Below are 23,285 nucleotides of genomic sequence, written 5' to 3' on the forward strand. Positions count from 1 at the left end.
TCTTTCACCCCCTAGGGTATTATTTCTCTTTCACCCCCTAGGGTATTATTTCTCTTTCACCCCCTAGGGTATTATTTCTCTTTCACCCCCTAGGGTATTATTTCTCTTTCACACCATAGGGTATTATTTCTCTTTCACCCCCTAGGGTATGACATCAAAGGAACAAACAGATATGATGTCTCTATCAGCTCTCGGCAGGAGATGCAAGTCAGGATCCAAAACATATTACAAATGCTGAAAATTTGCTGTTATCAAAATGGTGTTGGAATGGTGGGAGAAGAATAATCATCCTCTATCTTGAAGGTGCACCGGAGAAATCTCCAACCCTCCAGGTGATGATTTGGTTGAGTAACCCTTGGCACAGCCTCATGTTAGACAACCAAAAAATCCCCCCGGGCTGGTGATTTCTCTGTCACACACTTAAGATAAGGAAAGAACATTATATTAATCCTTAAAACCCTGGTGGGACAACCAAAGTAGTGATGTTTGAAAAGTTTGACAACCTGATTAGTGTCGCAGGATAGTGGAACAACCAAGGTAAGTATGGCTGAAACAACCAATAGTATTTGAATATTGGGATAATGATGGTGGATGGACAGAGGGGCGGAGTCAGGAGTTACAAAGTGTTGGTAACAGTTAGCAAGATTAAGTTACAAGTTATAAAGTGTTAGTCACAGTAAAGGGACTGAGTCACAAGTTTTAAATTGTTAGTCACAGTAAACAGGAGAGTTAGTCACAGTAAACAAGACAGAGTCATGAGTTCTAACATGTAAAGCACAGTTAACAGGAATGAGTCAAGATTTCTAATGTGTTAATCACAGTTAACATGACTGAATAAGGAGTTATAAATAGTTTGTCATAGTAAACAGGACTAAGTCACAAGTTTGTAATTGTTAGTCCCAGTTAACAGGAATGAGTCAGGAGTTATAAAGAGGTAATCACAGTAAACAGGACTGAGTCATGAGTTCTAACATGTAAAGCACAGTTAACAGGAATGAGTCAAGATTTCTAATGTGTTAATCACAGTTAACATGACTGAATAAGGAGTTATAAATAGTTTGTCATAGTAAACAGGACTAAGTCACAAGTTTGTAATTGTTAGTCCCAGTTAACAGGAATGAGTCAGGAGTTATAAAGAGGTAATCACAGTAAACAGGACTGAGTCATGAGTTCTAACATGTAAAGCACAGTTAACAGGAATGAGTCAAGATTTCTAATGTGTTAATCACAGTTAACATGACTGAATAAGGAGTTATAAATAGTTTGTCATAGTAAACAGGACTAAGTCACAAGTTTGTAATTGTTAGTCCCAGTTAACAGGAATGAGTCAGGAGTTATAAAGAGGTAATCACAGTAAACAGGACTGAGTCATGAGTTCTAACATGTAAAGCACAGTTAACAGGAATGAATGAAGAGTTATAAAGAGTAAGTCACAGTTAACAAGGATGAGTCAGGAGTTATAAGGAATTAGCCACAGTTAACAGGACTGAGTCATAAGTTATAAAGTGCTAGTCACAGTTAACAGGACTGAGTCATAAGTTATAAAGTGCTAGTCATAGTTAACAGGACTGAGGCACATGTTATAAATTGCTAGTCACAGTTAACAGGACTGAGTCATAAGTTATAAAGTGCTAGTCATAGTTAACAAGGATGAGTCACAAGTTATAAAGTGCTAGTCACAGTTAACAGGACTGAGTCAGGAGTTATAAAGTGCTGGTCACAGTTAACAAGGATGAGTCAGGAGTTATAAAGTGCTAGTCACAGTTAACAGGACTGAGTCAGAAGTTATAAAGTGTTAGTCACAGTTAACAGGACTGAGTCATAAGTTATAAAGTGCTAGTCACAGTTAACAAGGATGAGTCATAAGTTATAAAGTGCTAGTCACAGTTAACAGGACTGAGTCAGAAGTTATAAAGTGCTAGTCATAGTTTACAAGGATGAGTCACAAGTTATAAAGTGCTAGTCACAGTTAACAGGACTGAGTCAGAAGTTATAAAGTGCTAGTCACAGTTAACAAGGATGAGTCATAAGTTATAAAGTGCTAGTCATAATTAACAGGACTGAGTCAGGAGTTATAAAGTGCTAGTCGTAGTTAACAAGGATGAGTCACAAGTTATAAAGTGCTAGTCACAGTTAACAGGACTGAGTCAGGAGTTATAAAGTGCTAGTCATAGTTAATAGGACTGAGTCACATGTTATAACGTGTAAGTCATAGTTAACAGGACTGAGTAACAAGTTATAAAGTGCTAGTCACAGTTAACAGGACTGAGTCATAAGTTATAAAGTGCTAGTCATAATTAACAGGACTGAGTCAGGAGTTATAAAGTGCTAGTCACAGTTAACAGGACTGAGTCACAAAATATAAAGTGCTAGTCACAGTTAACAGATAAATGAGTAAGGAGGTGTAAGTTTTACCATAGAGTTTCGTCTGTATTAAAGAATAAAGTGATAACCATGTAAGATAGATTAATTTGCAGTTAACTTATTGTTGTTACAATTGTTTCAGATATTGAGAGGTTCACACAAATGTGGAAGAATTGAGCATTTAATGGTGGCTGGCCAAACAGGTGCTGACATGGACCGAGTCACAGACATCAAGAATTCTGGACATTGTCCACTGGAGGTTGTAGAGATGGAACCTGGTGAGATCACACGCTACCACATATTTAATCCTCTCTCATTTAGGGACAATGTCTAGCTTGTAGTACATAGCTGAAAGTTAAGAGGAACATATCTCACTGTAAAAGTGGCTGTGTTGGTATATTTTTTACATGCTTCACATAAAAGTCATAACTCCCAGAATGTCTGTGCTTAGCTCACCTGTTCCGCATATGCCATACCGCAGCGTCCGTTCGTCTGTCAACTTTTCCTTTAAAACGCTACTTGTCCTGAACAGCCCAGTAGATTTTGACTAAATTTGGCCTGGAGCATCCTTAGGCTAAGGGTTCTCAATTTTTTTATAAACAGTGGGTGTGGCCCCTCTGGAGGCAGAGGAGTGGACCCCAATAGGGGAATAAGAGATAAAACCTTAAAAATCTTGCTTTTATCGAAGGGAAAAAGGGATTTTATCCTGATTTAGTCTGGAGCATCCTTGGGCCAAGGTAACTCAATTTTGTATTTATGATGGGTTGATGGGTGTGGCCCCTCTTTGGGGCAGAAGAGTGGGCCCCAATAAGGGAAAAAGAGAAAAAACTTTTAAATCCTTCTCTTACCTTAGGGAAAAAGGGATTTTATCCAAATTTGGCCTGGATCATCCTTTGGCCAAGGGAACTCAATTTTGTATAATTGGCGTGGCCCCTTTGGGTGCAGAGGGGCAGGGATCAAAAGGAGAGTTGCAGGTTTAAATCTTCAAAATTCTTATTCTTCTGTAACAGTGGCAGAATTTTATCCAAATTTGGCCTGGAGTATCCTTTGGCAAAGGGAACTCAATTTTGTTTAAACAGAGGGTGTGGCCCTTCTGGGTGCAGAGTTACAGGGGCCAAATAGGGGATTTTAAGGTTTAAGTACCATTGGAGGGATTTTTTGCAATAAGAATAATTTGCCATGGTTGCTTTATTATCCCGGTGAGCGATACAGGCCTCTAGGCCTCTTGTTGTAGTCTACGATGTAATGTTTGTAAAATAAAAGTTGTTAGAATAGAGAGGTAGAAGCTTTACAGTGCATTCACATGTATGCTGAAGGTTACAGTATAGAGGTTACCGGGTACAAACAACGAGATAATAAAATATAGACATTAAAGTATACTGGAGAGTATGGTCTAGTTCTGTCATTAATAATGTACAATATTCATTAAAGCAGCACTATATATTAACACATGGCACTTTTCTATCATTTAATGAAATTCTAGAATAATGTCATAAAATATTGTTTATACAAATTTAAATATATGATGCAATATTGAACAATATATCACAAAATGTGTTCTATATTTTGCTTTTAAAGGTGATGCTCTTTTTTTCCACTGCAATCTGCTTCATACCAGTGGACCAAACTTCAGTCCACATAGACGATGGGCATTCCTCACCGCCTACAACAAAGCGTCTAATGACCCGGTCCTTGTTCACCATCACCCCCAGTATACACCTCTACACAAGGTACAGCTTACATTTTGTTTTATTATACCGGGTCCTTGTTCAAAATCATTCCCACTATAAACCTCTACACAAGGTACAGCTTACATTTTGTTTTATTATACCGGGTCCTAGTTCAAAATCATCCCCAGTATACACCTCTACACAAGGTACACCCTACCTATTGTTAGTTCACCTGGTCCAAAGGACCCTGGTGAGCTTATGCCATACCACAGCGTTCGTCGTCCGTCGTCCGTCCGTCAACTATTCCTTTAAAACGCTACTTGCCCTGAACGGCCAAGTAGATTTTGACTAAATTTGATCTAGAGCATCCTTAGGCCAAGGAGACTCAATTTTGTGTAAACGATGGGTATGGCCCCACTGGGGACAGAAGGCGGGGCCCAATACGGAAAATAGAGGTACAAATGTAAAACCTTTAAAATCCTTCTTCTACCGAAGGGATTTTATCCTACTTTAGCCTGGATCAGCATCCTTGGGCCAAGGGGACTCAATTTTGTATAAATGGTGGGTGTACCACATTACATTACTGAAATGGCTAATTATCTTGGAAATGGTAGATATTTTGTATACACATATACATTAGAGTATTATAGCCAATTACGCAGGCTACATTGTGACAAACTTCCAAGATCATGAGGTCAAAGGTCAAAGTCCACAATGCATTATGCTACTGAAATGGCTAGTTTTTCACAGAAATGGTAGATATTTTGTATACACATACCTTGGAGTATATGTAGCATTGATGCAAGCTACATTGTGACAAAATTCTGAGGTCATTGGGTCAAAGGTCACAGTGGCAGTGTTTGTCTTTTCCATTAGTCTGTCGGGTACGACATCTGAGGTTAGACTTTTTCATGACCCTTGATCTTTTAGCCCCTACAGGGGCAACAAGCAGCCAGAATGTTGGGGTATTTGTTAGTCGATTGGCGACAGTTCTAGTTATAATCAGAACGTGTACAATATGTATGTACAGGTGGGTTTCTTTGAAGGTTTTTTTGCAAGTATATAATATTTCTATGTATGACTACAGATTACTTCTATGACCACGTTTGCGTGTTTCAGGTTCCTAATTCAGCGATTAGGGAATGTGCTAACTTTACAGATATGACAGGAAAGGACTTCCTTGATCCAAAGAATGATAAAACTGTGGTTTCCGTGGACAACAGTGCCTCTGATAACTCTCCCCCGGAAAAAAAGAAGAGGCCCAGTGAAGGATCGTAAAGGATTAAAAAAAATCCTTTGAATTTTACAGTGAAATAAGTATAGAAAATTAAAAAAAACTTATAGTGGATGAGAACGGGGTTTTATTTCTGGCAGTGATAGTTGTAGCCTTTGTGAGATCAGAGAACTTGTCACAGGGCGGAGCGAATACATTCAAGCACCTAATAGTTCCTCCCTCATTTCTCTGTAACGTGCCATACTGACGAAGAGTAACTATACGACTTTGTATGTTAATTATACTGTACATATTGGGGTTTGGATTAGACATCTAAGATTTTACTCATTTGATTGTAATCAGATTGTTTTTTTCTGTAAAATATCATGATGGAGCCTTTACCATCACTAAAAAAAACACCATACCATTGAAATACCATCGCCAAAAATACAATACCATTAAAATACAAAATGTGCCATTTTTTAAAATAATTGAAATACATTGCAGTACCATTTACTGGTGCTGATTAATGCTTAGGGAACCACTAAAACACCATTTAAAAGGCAGCTCCTGCGAATTTCTCAAAATTGTATTGATTAATGTATATGCTAATTGTATTAATTGTATATCTATGTACTGTAAAGCTCTTTGGAGTGGCTTATGTTAGCTAGATAGGGCGCTATAGCATAGTATATTTTTAAAAATAGGCCGACACTTTTAGTCTGCCATATATGGTATTGCAGTTATAGTTAAGTCATATTTCAGTTGTCAAAGAAATGACTTTCAATGGCTTATCAATGGTTTTAAAAAAAAAAATCAATTATGTTTCAATGTTATTTTAATGCAACATCAATGATTTCAAAATTGAAAAAAAATTCAATATGACCAATGAATGAGACAACATTCCGCCCTTGTAAAAATTAGATTCATAATATAAAATGGCGGTCAAATCTAATGTCAAACTAATGTGCTGCAATATGTATCTGACAATTATAATACATATATTGCAATATCATTTTCAAACAATTTGGCATGTTGCAATATCATTTTCAAGTGAATTATTAAATCTTGCTATTAAATCAAAACACTATTTCATAAAATTCCATGAAACAGGACTTATTTAGTCATAAAAATGTTTTGTAATTGTCACTTTCAGGACTCTCCATAAAATGATGATACCTGTACTTAAATGATGCAGTTGTAGCTCTCTTGACTAATGTTGCTTATATATATATAAATTGACAAGAGTTACCTAGTACCTATCACACACTTTCACCTCTTTAGAGGTTCATCAGCATTCTTGTATTTGTAATATAAAAGTGTGTTCCTTTAAGGTATTGATAATTTTGTCACAACTTTCAGGTCAACCTAACAGGCCATCTGGTAATTTAAATTCAAATTAGACCAATAACAGAACAAACGATGTCCTAGACTATCCCAAAAAACATTTCTCCCCCCCTCCTCTTGATTACCAGAGCTTGATATCATGATTTGTTAAATTGAATATATGTCATAACTTGTCATTTTGCAGATACAAAATATCCTGTCATTTTTATGATACAAAACGTATATTTCTTATATAAACACCGTGCAAACTACAAGTGTACTGGCAAACTCTCTGCATACGGGATCAGAAAGTCTGCATACAGGATCAGAAAGTCTACATACAGGATCAGAACGTCTTCATACAGGAAAGTCTGCATACAGGATCAGAAAGTCTTCATACAGGATCAGAAAATCTTCATACAGGATCAGAAAGTCTGCATACAGGATCAGAATGTCTGCATACAAGATCAGAAAGTCTGCATACAGGATCAGAATGTCTGCATACGGGATCAGAAGGTCTGCATACAGGATCAGGAAGTCTGCATACAGGAACAGAAAGGACAGGAGTGAAAGGTTATAATTGTGACATAGAGAAAATCCTGTGTAGTAATGTCAGCTTTAAATGATGTATTGTAGATGTGTCAATAGTGACTTTTGATCAGTACAGTGTCAATGTGTGCTGATAACATTCGATAATCATAAAATTAAAAGTAATGCTGTGGTGATTTACAACTATAAACATGAGGACAAGAGCATCATGTTACTTGTTGTGGTGAAATTCACTGTTTGTTGCTATGCAGGATTAATTTTGTACTACATGTACATGTAGATTTTGGTTGTATTAATGTTGGACAGTGAGTGTCTGAGTTACAAGGTGGAAGAGCAAAACGGAGAAGATTTTATTTATTATAAGGTCTATTTGTGTAAACTGTTAAAGTATTTGTATTTTTGTGCCCGATTCTTACAGGTTTTAAATATATATATATAACAACAACAATAAAATATATTGTATTTAACACATTCTTACTTCCTTAAAACTGGAATGGAAGCTCACACCCCTTACACAAACGTACACTTTATTTTATAGATCAGTGTATTGTGAGGATGCTATTGTCTGTCATCACACCTAAAACATCTGAAAATGAATGTTATCTGACCTATCAGAGGAGGAGGAGGATATCTGAATCGACCTTGCAATTTCTTTTGAGGTGTATACTTTCTTTTTTTTTAATATGTACCAAGAGATAATTAACCGATGTGTCAACAAAACCATAATTCGAGCTAAAAATCGTAAACACTAGGGCAATATGTGAACATATGCAAGATTTACATAGAAACCTTTGAAAAAAAACAGGCAAATAAGAGCAGGTTCTCCGAAATGTTCTGCTTCATCCAGGATACCATATAAATCTAGCTCAAAGCCAAGTAATATCACGTCCTAAAAACGAACTAGAAATACGGAATGAGGAAGCACTTGATTGAAATTTAGTTGATTGATGTAAAATGACAAACAATGTATCAATAATAAATCATCCATGGAAAATTTGATCTTATAACATACAATACCGCAACTATTACTAAATATTGACTGTCTCTCAGCAACACCATTTTTGTGCCGCCTACGAAAAGCTAGTGACACATAGGTATTGCCTTGTCGGCGTCGTCCGAACAGAGGTTTTTCGTGCGATAATTTGAGTTTCCTTGGGCCGATCAAACTCAAACTTCATGCAGTGCTTCCTTACCAAAAGTGCTTGCTTGGGATTGCTTTTCAGGTCCGAAGGTCAAAGGTCAAGGTCACTGTTACTATAAATAGAAAATCTGTTTTCGTGAGATAACTTGAGTTTCCTTTGGCCGATCAAACTCAAACTTCATGCAGTGCTTCCTTACCAAAAGTGCTTGCTGGTCGTGTCAAAGGTCAAGGTCACTGTTACTATAAATAGAAACTTCACTAAAACTGTATACTGGACGGCTTCGATCTACCACTTGACCCACCGTGTATACCTCTGAAATGTCGTCTTACTCCAAATGTTATTGACAACACTAGCTGTTTAACATCAAAATCCACAAGTTTATTCATTTGTTTATGGGAAACCATCCGACAAATCATACAAATTAAACTTGGAATTGAGACAATGAGTATCCATAGCAAGTTCTTTAAAACTCAGAGTATTCTTCCCAGAATAACAGATTATATTACAAAATGATGCCATCCAAAAACATAATCTATGATAATTGCTTTCTTTTAACATTATTTCTTGAAATGAAAAGTGTATCTATTTCTTCGTAATCTCCCAGCTTCCTGCGCAGGCGACACATCCACTTCCGTGGAATTCTTGTCCTAAGAATGCTCTACGATTTTTTTTTTTAAATCCCTCAAATCTTGCTGAAGGAGAAGGATTTTAATAATTCATTACAATGTTCCCCCTATTGGACCTCGCCCCTCTGCCCCCAGGGGGTCAATACCCTTCGTTAATGCAAGATTGATTCCCCTTTGCCAAAGGATACTCGAGGCCACATTTGGTTAAAATCCCTCTTTTGGTATAGAAGAGGAAGCATTTTAAATTTGAAAACCTCAAATTCCCCTATTGGATCCCATCCCTTTGCACCCTGAGGGGCTACATCCTCCATTAATACAAAATGTGGTCCCCTTTGCCCAAGAATGCTTCAGGCAAAATTTGGTTGAAATCCCTCCAATGGTACAGAAGAATTAATTTCAAGATTTAAACCTCAAATTCCTCTATTTGGCCTTCGTCTCAATGCACCCTGAGGGGCCACACCCTCTGCTTTTACAAAATTAAGTCCCCTCACAAAAGAATACTCAAGACAAAATTTGGTTAAAAAAATATCCCTCTAATGGTAAAAAGAAAAATTAAATTTACGTCAAATTCCCATATTTGGTCTCGCCAATCTCCACCCAGAAGGGCCAAACCCTCCGTTTATATAAAATAGAATCCCCTTTTCCATAGGATACCCCAGACAAAATTAAGTCCCCTTGCAAAAGAATATTCACGGCAAAATTTGTTTAAAATCCCTCCAATGGTACAAAAAATAGAAATTTATCCGCTTTGCCCAAGGATGCTCCTGGCAAAATTGGGATAAAAACCCTCCAATGGTACAGAAGAAGAAAGATGATGATGATGATGATGATGATGATGATGATTGTCAATGTGTATGTACAATGATGATGATGATGATGATGATTGTCAATGTGTATGTACGATGATGATGATGATGATGATGATGATGATGATGATGATGATGATGATGATGATGATGATGATGATGATGATGACAACGATGATGCTGATGACGACGATGATGATGATGATGATGATGATGATGATGATGATGATGATGATGATGATGATGATGATGATTGAGAAACGCATGCTTCTGTCTACAAGTGAGAGTTTGTGTGTAATGTCTGTTTGATGTAGATGTAACAAAAAACTTGAAAAAATAAAACAATATAAAAATAAAAAATAAACATTATGTATCTGTGCTAAACATTAAAAAAAACAAAAACAAAAAAAAAAACAAAAAAAAAAAACATTACGCAAGGAAGTAGCACATTTTAAAATGCGAGCATGATGGCGACCATACAACTTGCCGATAGCTTATTTTTATCAAACCTGCACCTTTCGAAACTCCCTGTTGTACGTTTGTCCATCAGTAGTCGATATCTATCATTGAATACCGATGAAATGCGATTTGAAAACACCGTAGGATGGAGAAGCATGGATGTTGATACCAAGAAAGAGAAAGTTCAGGATAGGAAATTCAAAATCGTCAAGCTTATTGTATGGCATAATATGAAGTCATCAATGTTGTGACAAAAGATCCAAGAACAAGTTTGTAATGTCCTTGATTTTCAGTTGAGGAGTGAAATACGATCAAAATGGTAAATCGATTTCTTGTTAAAGTCAGCACATTGTCTATAAACCTGAATGTGAAAGCTAAGGACTTTGCAAGATCTCTGTTAACAGTTTTGGTAGGCTTTTTCAATTAATTCAGCCTCATCTGCATCAAAATCAAAATGGGTCGGAAGAAGTGCTCAGTTTGTTTCCATGAATATGCATACAATCTTCTCAAAGTTCCTTTCAACGAACTAAAAAATGTCTATTGGGGTACTTGAGAGGTGTAGGAAGCCAACCTGGAATATCAATGTTTTGCTACTTCTTCCTCTTCTGCCTAATACTATCGTATATCATTTCGTTATATGTCACAATGGTAACAAGAACAACAGTGGAGATTTTTCTATTGAATCCGGAAATATTTCACCAGAGTGACCATAGGTATATCAATGATGAAGCAGAATTAATACTAAGATTACATACTTGTTGGTAACATTTTATTTCATATTGATATATATCAGTGATGTTTTGTCAAGGAATAAAACGTTCTTCTCTGCTATTCATTACATACCGGGTGCTAAACTTCATGTTGAACTACATTTCTGTTAATATGATGATAAAGTCTAACGCCCGTGATTGTATTTATTTTTATTCTAAAGACATAGTTTGAACAATTATATCACAATCAATGAAAATACGTCCACAAACCTTGAAAAGCTGGAACTGCAATTTGGGATGCAGAGCTAAGTGCTCCGTTATAAAAAAAATTAAGGCGAGGGGGATTGAATATTAATGTTGCGCCTAATTTGAATGAATTCATACAAGTTGTTAAAGTCAGCCAGCACGAGCACGCCTACTGTAACACAAACAACAATGACACCAACGTATCCCATGATTCGGGAGGACACACGACTGTCGTCTGCGCTAGTAAGCATTCTTTGCCACCTCACAGTCTCGTTTCTCCGTATGATTAACGTTGCTTGGATATGTTCTAAATATTTCTGTAAAAATACTTCCGGTGTTACCATTTCTCCAGCATCTTTCAGCGTAAAACAGACACATAAACTGAATGTCGATATATTGGGACACATTTTCGTAACATCCGGGATGGTTGTTTGTATGGTACTGGTTACGTCATGGGGAGTTTTTTGTATGTTACTGATTACGTCACGGGCAGTTGTTTGTGTGGTACTGGTTACGTCACGGGCAGTTGTTTGTATGGTACTGATTACGTCACGAGCAGTTGTCTGTGTGGCACTGGTTACGTCACGAGCAGTTGGTTGTGTGGTACTGGGGTGTGACATCTACAACAAATAATACACACTGATTACGTCACGAGCAGTTGTCTGTGTGGCACTGGTTACGTCACGAGCAGTTGGTTGTGTGGTACTGGTTACGTCACGAGCAGCTGTCTGTGTGGTACTGGTTACATCACGAGCAGTTGTTTGTGTGGTACTGGTTACGTCATGGGGAGTTGTTCGTGTGGTGGTGGTAACATCCGGGGAAGTTGTTCGTGTGGTTGTGGTAACATCCGGGGAAGTTGTTCGTGTAGTTGTGATAACATCCGAGGAAGTTTTTGGTGTGACTGTGGTAACATCTGGCGAAGTTGTTTCTGGTGTACTAGTGTTATCTTTGCACTGCAGAATTCCTGAAACATTGAATTTATTTTGACGAAGCTTTAATGGAGTGAAATGCATGTGCTGCGTGTATATATATTTCAAAGATGTAACAAATACTAATATTTTTAGAACTCCTTATAATCGAGCTGCAAAACGTGACGTAACTTCACCTGATTGTTCTTTAATGACACTTTTCATGGAATGCGAATACGGACCATACTTAAATTTTAGTTTTAAAATGCTAAAGATAAATTAGACTCGTTCAATATTTTCATGAATTGTTGATAATTTATATTCGTATCTGTCTCACCTGGAATACTTTCTAGAGACGGAATGATGCCATAGCCGGACTAAAACAGATAGGATTTGTTAGCGTGATCGTCAGATAAAACAAAAGCAGCAGAAAACAGATTCAAAACAAGCTACAACAAATAAAGAACAAGGAGTATCAAGATAGTGGCTGTTACAAAGCTACAACAATACAAAAACAAACGTGAAACTGACTGCGCTACAACAAATACTTCACGAACCTGAGGCCAGCTCCAACAAACAATATATACGTGGGTGGCTGTGACATCTGCTACAAATATTACACAAGCATGGCTTTGATAGCTACAAAAAAATACACAAGTCTTGACTGTAACAGCTACAACAAATAATACACAAGTTTGGCTGTGACATCTGCAACAAATATTACACAAGTTTGGCTGTGACATCTGCAACAAATATTACACAAGACTGGCTGTGACAGCTACAACAAATAATACACAAGTCTGGGTGTGACATCTACAACAAATAATACACAAGTCTGTCTGTGACAACTACAACAAGTAATACACAAGTCTGGGTGTGACATCTACAACAAATACTACACAAGTCTGGGTGTGACATCTACAACAAATAATACACAAGTCTGGGTGTGACAGCCACAACAAATAATACACAAGTCTGGGTGTGACATCACCAACAAATAATACACAAGTCTGGGTGTGACAGCCACAACAAATAATCCACAAGTCTGGGTGTGCCAGCCACAACAAATAATACAAAAGTCTTGCTGTGACAGCTACAACAAACAATATATATACATGGTTGACTATGACAGCTACAACAAATAATACACAAGTCTGGGTGTGACATCTACAACAAATAATACACAAGTCTGGGTGTGACATCTACAACAAATAATACACAAGTCTGGGTGTGACATCTACAACAAATAATACACAAGTCTGGGTGTGACATCTACAACAAATAATACACAAGTCTGGGTGTGACATCTACAACAAATAATACACAAGTCTGGGTGTGACATCTACAACAAATAATACACAAGTCTGGGTGTGACATCTACAACAAATAATACACAAGTCTGGGTGTGACATCTACAACAAATAATACACAAGTCTGGGTGTGACATCTACAACAAATAATACACAAGTCTGGGTGTGACATCTACAACAAATAATACACAAGTCTGGGTGTGACATCTACAACAAATAATACACAAGTCTGGGTGTGACATCTACAACAAATAATACACAAGTCTGGGTGTGACATCTACAACAAATAATACACAAGTCTGGGTGTGACATCTACAACAAATAATACACAAGTCTGGGTGTGACATCTACAACAAATAATACACAAGTCTGGGTGTGACATCTACAACAAATAATACACAAGTCTGGGTGTGACATCTACAACAAATAATACACAAGTCTGGGTGTGACATCTACAACAAATAATACACAAGTCTGGGTGTGACATCTACAACAAATAATACACAAGTCTGGGTGTGACATCTACAACAAATAATACACAAGTCTGGGTGTGACATCTACAACAAATAATACACAAGTCTGGGTGTGACATCTACAACAAATAATACACAAGTCTGGGTGTGACATCTACAACAAATAATACACAAGTCTGGGTGTGACATCTACAACAAATAATACACAAGTCTGGGTGTGACATCTACAACAAATAATACACAAGTCTGGGTGTGACATCTACAACAAATAATACACAAGTCTGGGTGTGACATCTACAACAAATAATACACAAGTCTGGGTGTGACATCTACAACAAATAATACACAAGTCTGGGTGTGACATCTACAACAAATAATACACAAGTCTGGGTGTGACATCTACAACAAATAATACACAAGTCTGGGTGTGACATCTACAACAAATAATACACAAGTCTGGGTGTGACATCTACAACAAATAATACACAAGTCTGGGTGTGACATCTACAACAAATAATACACAAGTCTGGGTGTGACATCTACAACAAATAATACACAAGTCTGGGTGTGACATCTACAACAAATAATACACAAGTCTGGGTGTGACATCTACAACAAATAATACACAAGTCTGGGTGTGACATCTACAACAAATAATACACAAGTCTGGGTGTGACATCTACAACAAATAATACACAAGTCTGGGTGTGACATCTACAACAAATAATACACAAGTCTGGGTGTGACATCTACAACAAATAATACACAAGTCTGGGTGTGACATCTACAACAAATAATACACAAGTCTGGGTGTGACATCTACAACAAATAATACACAAGTCTGGGTGTGACATCTACAACAAATAATACACAAGTCTGGGTGTGACATCTACAACAAATAATACACAAGTCTGGGTGTGACATCTACAACAAATAATACACAAGTCTGGGTGTGACATCTACAACAAATAATACACAAGTCTGGGTGTGACATCTACAACAAATAATACACAAGTCTGGGTGTGACATCTACAACAAATAATACACAAGTCTGGGTGTGACATCTACAACAAATAATACACAAGTCTGGGTGTGACATCTACAACAAATAATACACAAGTCTGGGTGTGACATCTACAACAAATAATACACAAGTCTGGGTGTGACAGCCACAACAAATAATACACAAGTCTGGGTGTGACAGCCACAACAAATAATACACAAGTCTGGGTGTGACAGCCACAACAAATAATACACAAGTCTGGGACAGGTACAAAAATAATACACTATTTTAGCTGTGACAGCTACAACAAATAAGTCTGGCTGTTTATATATACTTGTTTATATACCTTTATGCTTAGTACCATACAGACCTCTCATAGTACACGTGTTTATATACTTTTTGCAGAAAATACAATAACATGTACTCTTGAGAGTGTGTAATGAAATTTACAAATGGACAAATGGATATAGTCATCGTAGATAGAATTAAATTCAGCGTTTTGGGGGTTTTTTTCGGTACAAGACGGGCTGGACATGTTGCTAGTTTTGATAATGTGTGCTCATGTCCTTGTTACAATCTCCGAAAAGAAAATTGTCCTTGAATAATTCTAATTACTGATATAGATTCTATATCAAAATAGTTATAAAGCTAATAAACTAACGCCTTTATGATCGCTTCCATTGAGATGTATAGCGAGGCACACTCACATTAGCAGTAAAACTGATATCTTTTGGAAGCAGAACTGTGGCAGCAGTTGTGTGAGGATTAAAGCATGTCAGATGACCTCCGAACGTCGCTCCGGAAATGTCCGTCACCCTGAGAACTTCTGTATTGGTCACGGTAACTGTGGTAACAACGTAGGGAGACGAAGGTATGGATGTCCATTGTGCTGGGATGACCGTGTCCTGTACCAATATATTGTTCTGTTCGCCGTCTCTAGCTACAAGCGATAGCTGACAATCCATATAGAACGGCGCCACGGGAACCACATACTTGCTGGTGTAATGCTGCAACGGCACCGGGTAATACATGCCAGCATTTAGCCATTCCGTTCTTACCACAAAATGACTGACAAGAATATTATTTTCAGCCGATATTTCTACAAATTCACAGGTAAACGAATGATTCAAATGATCCTGAAAAGCATGCATTAGGAAAAGCGTGGTGGAACCGCACCCCGTGAGCAGAACGTTTGTGTCGTCTTTTGAAGACACAACTTTGATGACGTCAGCATGCTGTGCGGTGCTGTCCCTGACAACTATGTAGCGATTACCCCAGTGCATAAGAGGAGGTAGACTCGCGGATAAATGATCCCGTCCTAGTTCTGTGAATGTCCTTGTTTTATCTGCACCTGCAAACGCGGCAATCTCGCGGTCGGAAGATATCAACATTCCCGTTAAATCAGCCTTTGTGGCAAACTGAACAGTCTGCAAAGGCTGTAAAGTCAGTTGTAGGACATCACATGCTTGATAGGTTGTTCCATTAAACTCTATGGAACCAGTAAATTGCGCGGGTATATACACAATAATATTGGCAGGCTCTAATACGGACGCCACGCCGATCTCACAGTGTGCAACATTTATTTGACAGTTTGTGAGAACAACATACACGAGACCGAGATGTGGGACTGGTCGGGGCGTGAACACGTCGGTAGAAGTTTTGTATACGTTACTGAACCCTAGTACGTATATATTGTCCACAGATGTAAGCATAATGCCCTTGTTTTCTATCATATTCAAACCAAGCCTCGATATGGACGAATTAAGTCGGAGGGTAAAGCGCTTATACTTCTGTTCCAGCAATATTGTTTGGTTGACGCCATTGATAGCCTCGTAGACTGTTACCGAAGCCCCGTCAACATCACTTGTCACGTAGATATCTGTGTCTCCATAGGTACCTTTATTTAGTGGATTCCGAAGAAAGCAAAGAACCACGTTATCGCCACATGTACGAGTTACACCTACAACGAGCAAATCTATATATCAAAACTCTAATGGAAAAGGCATTCATCTTTCTTTCTACAGAGTCAACACAAATATCATGGAACTGAAACATATGAAATAAATAGCATATCAACAGTTTAATATCAGTTACCAAAACTCGATCGAATGAGTGAAGTATGTATGTATGTATGTATGTACGTATATATGTATGTATGTACGTTTGTATGCATTTACGTTTGCATGCATGTTGTCTATGTGGTCTCAGGAATACGCTTATTGAAATATTTATGATATATTTGCTTTTTAGGGAAAATGGAAATACAGCAGTAACATAAATTGCTTTTACATGCGTGATTGATATTTTAGTATGACTATTGATTTTTTAAGTACCGCTGTTTGTATAATGTTTTAGATATAGTCTTTTATAACTCTTCCAGAGTGCCTTCTAACCCTTTTTAATGTTCGATGGTTTTATGACATTGTATAAAATGTGCAATGGTTTGGAAGTCGAGGCTCTAATGCAACATCTGTCTGAAGGCTAAAGATACATCTCCCCGATATCAGTATACTGAAAACATTAAATCAGATATAACTTGCCAATTTTGAAATCAAAATAATACCTGTGTTAACTGTTATTTTCATAGAGTATCATCGTACAGCTGTATTTTGACAGAAAATCTAAATTTAACTACGACACATAGTGTGCTGCCTACATTTGAGGAGCCTTACGAATATTATGTTAGGACGAGGACATCCGGGCTGTAATGTTGGCGACATAGAGCAGTGTACAGTACCTGATGCGAAAATCGTTTCTATAAACACCTAGTCGTATGAGCTTCCGCGAACTAATGTTTTAAATTACAAGATATTTATTGAATCTATCCATGATCATAGTAGGTTTTTGGTAACACTTTGGTAACATAACTACAAATATATATTACGTACCTACATATTTTATACATTGTAACTCATTCAATATCATTTGAGTGCCTTCACTTATGTACTACTGCAGTAAATTTTTATCTATCTGGACTTGTGGCATATGATACCTTGTTTGTCACGTGCATTTCAGGTGAACTAATTATGTTTTGATTTAACTTAAAAAATATTTTAAAATATTGAAGTAGATTGTTTACAAAGAAATTCTCTTAATAGCGCGTTATTTATACTAGAAACACGATATCTATAAGATATTCAAAAAAATGAAAACTGATTATTTTATCTAAATATATGTAGTTATCTAGAATGTGACTGCGGAACAACTTACCAATGACGAGTAAGGTTGCTAAACCGTTCAGTAAGAAGAAGTGCGCCATGTCAGTATTTCTGGTCACTATTAACCCAACTATATCTAGTTTTGAGTGCACCAATGTCTCGTCAACTATGATTCGGCCCTTCTAAAGCAGTTATAACTTATCATGTTTATTGATCGGGTGATTTGTAGGATCTTGTTTGTCCTTTCCAAAAGTAAATACTTATCACTTCAAGCAGATGGACGTCAGTATTTCATTGTTTGTGAATTGATTCACTGAACACTTTTATAACTTAATGTTTGAACGCGCGTCTGAAATGACTGCTTTTTATCCACGACGGAAGGGCACGCGTATAACGTAAATATTTGTCGTATTTCTATGATCACATCCTTTCAAATTATGAATAAAAATGAGAGGAAACCAGACTCGATATACTCAACATTAAGCTCACATCATTTAAATGGATTGCGTTGACGGCTTCCGACGTTTAATCGATTCGATTCAGAAATATCAGCATTTCTTCTTCTAAGAGTCATATACAAATAAGTTAATACAAAGTTTGAATTTACCAACTGTCTGTTTGTTCTACTATCCAGTCAGCAATCTGCTGACTGTCGCTCTATCGTGTCACCACATCTTTGGTTGTCATCCTCTCCATGCCAGTCACCAACTGCCTGTTATCCCTCATCCAGACACTACCCGTCTTAATATTCCGCCACCCAGTCACAAGCTGTCTTAATGACCTGCCATCACCCGACTTTATTTACTTCCATCTAATCGACACCCGTCTTCATTATATATTCCTCAATCAAGTCGCCATCCGTCTCAATTGCATTCCATCCAGTCACCACCGATCCTGATGTACTTTAATCAAGTGTCCTTGCATCAAGTAGACACCCACCTTTATATGTACTAACATGACATCACAATCAATATCAATACAGTGCAATTCATTAACACATCTCGTGCTGTAGGTGACTGCATCTCATTGCAATATATGAACACATCTCGTGCTGAAGGTTGATGCATCTCATTGCAATTGATAAACACATTTCGTGCTGTAGGGGACTTCATCTCATTGCATTGCATGGTCACATCTCGTGCTGTACGTGACTACGCCCATTGCATTGCATGGCCACATCTCGTGCTGTACGTGACTACACCCATTGCATTATATGAACACATCTCGTGCTTTATGTGACTGCATCTCATTGCAAAACATAAAGACATTTCGTGCGTATGCCCTACCTTTATTTATATTGAGTTTGATTAATATTTGTGTTTTTTACTCTTTGGTGTTCATCTCGTTGCTTCTTTGTCTGTCTGTTTTTATTTTTCACAATGTTGGATATGTTTATCATAAAAAAAGTAAAACAAAATTAACTTTACAGTAAATGCTTTGTTCATTATTTTGGAATTGAATTGGAAAAAAATGAAAATCACTTATTTGACAAAACTGATTTGCAATATTTACCCCTTTTAACAATGGATAAGAGAAGTTTAAAGTATATAAAGACCAACCAGAGTACGTTTTAGATTTTCCCCCAAAAAACCGGTTCATTGGAATGATTATATAACAAATATTAAACCATCAATATGACTAAAAGCATTCTATTGTTGACGATAATGTTGTTTTTTTTGCCTCATTAAAAAAATACTATATGAGGCAATATTTATAATGTGGTATTTGTAATATGGTATTTGAACTCAATTTTCTTACCTGGCCAATGCTATTTTAACAAGAGGCACATGGGCCTTAACGGTCACATGAGTCCTAAAGTATTTTTTGTTGTTGTTGAAATATTGTGTGGAGATAATGATGACAATCATCCCTACCGATTTGAGTAAAAAAAATAAGTATAACGTTAAGTTAAGTTTGTCAGGACCATGAGTTGATCATTTCTATACCGAGCTTCAGTTAAATCGGCCTATTAGAACTTGATTTTAAGTGGCGCCCATATTGGATTTTTGATCGGCCCGAAAAAAACACTTTGCCAGGATCATGAGACTATCATTCCTACCAAGTTTCAGTTAAATCGGCTGAATAGAAATTGACTTTAATTTTAAAATAGATTTTCAAAATGGCGGCCATATTGGATTTCTGATCGACCCGAAAAATAACAACACTTTGTCAAGACCATGAGTCGATCATTACTACCAAGTTTCAGTTAAATCGGACCAGTGAAACTTGACTTTAAGTTTGAAATAGTTTTTCAAAATGGTGGCCGTGGCGGCCATATTGGATTTCTGATCGACCCATAAAATAAAAACATTTTGACAAGACCATGAGTCGATCATTACTACCAAGTTTCAGCTAAATCGGACCAGTGAAACTTGACTTTAAGTTTGAAATAGTTTTTTTCAAAATTGGGGTCGTGGTGGCCATATTGGATTTCTGTTCGACTCGAAAAATAACAACACTTGGTCAGGGAGATGTCAGTAAAATTCCCATGAAGTATCAATGAAATCCTTTCGACAGTATTTCAGCTTAAATTGAAAATGTAAAATGTCAACGGAGGACTGGCGACGCACGACGCACGGCGACAGACGAAGACGGATAGCAATAAGGACTGATTTGGAACTTAAATCAATAAAGTCTATTCCTGAATAGTACACAATAGTGGAATAAGTAATTCTCATTTCCACTGTATTTAGACGACGGTTTAACTGCTGCTTAATATATGAGAACGATCAATTTTATGACAGCTTTCTAAGAAAAATAATCGAACAAGAACCCACTACAAAAATAAAAATTCAGAATCATCGACATTTTTACTGCTATGTTTTATACCATGTAATTAGTTCAACGCTCTTGCAATGCAATGATGTCGATGCAAACTTACGTTATATGTTTTACTTTCCTTGCACAATATTACACAAGAGGTCATTATATATTTAAAAATTATCTAATGTTTTTAATCCAAAACAAAATAAATTATCCGATGTTTTTTTTTATTTTTGTACACATTTTAATTCTATAATATAGGAATCCAACATCATGAAGAACAAAAAATATAACGTTATTCTGTTGCGAATAGTTTGATGTTTCGGCTACTTTTAGAGTAGGATGTCTACTTCTAGTTTGATTGGTTTTAACATTTCTGCGAAAAGTCACAGAGGAAACACAATGACAATACAAATCCCTGGACGAGACCTGAAAAAAAAATTCAGAGACTTTGATTGAAATATTTGAAATAATTTTCAAAATGTTCAAAATTAAATTTAAACGCTATGTAATGAGTAGCGAAAAATCAATGTCTAGTTGGTGTTTACATAGATTATTGAGGTTTATTATTTGTAAATAGTATTGGAATTTTTTATAATAGTGTATCATAATGAATGTTTAATGCGAGTTGAACATGATGAGTCAACGTCCGTGAAGACATACCATTTCTACACTTCAAATAATAAATAAGGATTTGTCTCACATTATTATTATCATTATTATTATGTATACGAGTCAAACATTCTTTTCATCGCATATGCGGATTCCAGTCTAAATTCTTCAAAATCAATTCCATTTAAATGATGGGTCATTGGGCCTCCTAGTAAAATGTTAATTAATGAATATTCAGGCAGTGAATGCAGATATGAACTGAGTTCAATACTTGAAATTCAGGCAACTATACGCCATGAATTGTCACGAAGAGTTTCTGTTACAGAACAACGCAAAATCACATGAGGTACAAAATCTGTGTAGAAATAGCCACAATGATGGCATAAAAGCTGTATGTTACTTACACGTACAGATACAATCAATTTCATTATATATCCGATATTGTCAAGAAAAGTTGGGTGACGCAAGGCTAATTTCCATAAATAATGAGGTTTTAGACAGTTATGTAGCAATACAAATCGTGTAAAGTCTGTGTCATTAGACATTCTTTGCATCCATGTATAAGTTTCATAATTTGTTAAGGATATATAAATCAATGACTTTCAAAACATTTTATTTGGAAAAACACCATCATCTAGAAATAATACAATGTATTCATATAGATTATACTTCTTTAGTATTCTGACAATGTCTGGTATATAACCTTTTTGACTATAATTATTAATGTATACATAAAATAACTCAAAATGAATACTCTGCAGATTAAGTTACCTCTTTTCATTCTACAGATCCTGCCTAAAAACAAAAGCTTTTTTATATCGATGTACGCCTCTATAGAAAACCATCCGATTAAAGAAGTACACATATCAGTTCTTTTTCTTTTTCCGAAACCTTAGATTGACTTAACAATCAATTGTTGGGCTCTCTCTAACATCAATAACTCAGTATTTGAAAGTACCTAGAGTTCACATCCGTAAAGCGCAGACGGGTAGACTTTAGTTTTTACAATTTTAGCAACAGTTAATGGTTAGGTGCGCATAGATGTGCCCCAGAACGTAAAAGGGGCCATGGTACCACTTTGTTTTATTTTTTACACGCTTGTTTTGTTTTGTTAATGGAATTGTGGTTATCATTCAATAAGATACCAACATGAGTAATCTCTGAAACGACAGGCAATATATTATCATAAAGACGTACAGTACATTTAATGCTTATGATTCTTGTATTTGAAAATACGACAACATTACTTTTTGAAGCAGAATACAAAAATCGCCACTTTCGACTGTATGATTCACAAATAGTTAACATTTTATTTAGATTTGTAATATTTGTACTTACCAAACAGATATCGTCTGCTTGAGTTGGACATTTACAGTTTTATCGATTATCATTGCGCCCCTACCACAGTTTTCAACTTCATTCAACAAGTCATTAATAAAAACTAATTACATTTTGGCTGAGAGAGCCACGTCTTGTCAGATACCTCGCTCCATCTCTACAGGTACAAATTTTGTTGTGCGAATTTTGTATGAATTTAGTTCTTCCTGCGTTTTTATTGCACATGTTTTCGCTTTTTCTTTTTCCTTTCCTGGTTTCTGTAGCGATGCCTTCAGGAGTTTTAGTTCATTTTCGTTTTCTGTGATTTCATGTTTCATTGAGTTTATTGAGTGTATTGCATGTCTATGTTCACATTTCATATCGTGTATGTCCACCTGAACTTTTACAAGTAGTTCTTTTAGACTTTTGGAACCATCGGAGTCGTTTGCCGAATTGTTGCTTTTGACCTGGTTATTATCTTGTCGTTTCCTTGACGGGATTACGTCGTTCAGGTCTTCCGTATACTCACCAAAGTAGCCCTAAACAGAACGAAAATGTCTCTGGCTAGCTTTAATTGCACGGATTTCGCTGTTGATGTACGGGGTTCGAGGCGTTTACGTAGGTAACCCT

The 23,285-nt window shown here is 36.6% G+C and overlaps 2 protein-coding genes across 5 annotated transcripts in view; one reads left to right on the plus strand and one right to left on the minus strand.

Annotated features, from left to right (window-relative positions):
• The window catches only part of LOC110460787 (ectoine dioxygenase-like), a 16,301-nt gene extending 10,421 nt beyond the window's left edge, over positions 1–5,880 (plus strand). For all 4 annotated transcript variants that reach the window (XM_021513937.1, XM_021513935.1, XM_021513936.1 and 1 more), the window contains exons 8-10: positions 2,507–2,642; positions 3,943–4,094; positions 5,154–5,880. In XM_021513937.1, the coding sequence (XP_021369612.1) occupies positions 2,507–2,642; positions 3,943–4,094; positions 5,154–5,312 (447 nt within the window). In that variant the 3' untranslated portion in view covers positions 5,313–5,880. The remainder of the gene's footprint in view (positions 1–2,506; positions 2,643–3,942; positions 4,095–5,153) is intronic.
• Positions 5,881–12,369: 6,489 nt separating this feature from the next.
• On the minus strand, positions 12,370–15,974 carry LOC110460756. Its single transcript, XM_021513872.1, has 2 exons — positions 15,513–15,974; positions 12,370–12,468 (listed from the first exon to the last, which is right to left on the minus strand). Exons 1-2 carry the CDS (start codon positions 15,954–15,956, stop codon positions 12,397–12,399), a joined length of 516 nt encoding a protein of 171 aa, XP_021369547.1. The 5' UTR covers positions 15,957–15,974; the 3' UTR covers positions 12,370–12,396.
• Positions 15,975–23,285: the final 7,311 nt, after the last annotated feature.

The sequence above is a fragment of the Mizuhopecten yessoensis genome, unplaced genomic scaffold (genome assembly GCF_002113885.1).
Source record: "Mizuhopecten yessoensis strain PY_sf001 unplaced genomic scaffold, ASM211388v2 scaffold10479, whole genome shotgun sequence".
Taxonomy (NCBI): domain Eukaryota; kingdom Metazoa; phylum Mollusca; class Bivalvia; order Pectinida; family Pectinidae; genus Mizuhopecten; species Mizuhopecten yessoensis.

Bases quoted from the DNA above. Each gene is read 5' to 3' on its own strand.
- LOC110460756 (XM_021513872.1), bottom strand. From the start codon at position 15,956: ATGCATGCTTTTCAGGATCATTTGAATCATTCGTTTACCTGTGAATTT. The intron at 12,469-15,512 runs GTGAGTGTGCCT...TATTTGTTGTAG, and splicing joins ATATCAGTTTTACTGCTAAT to CTTGTTTTGAATCTGTTTTC.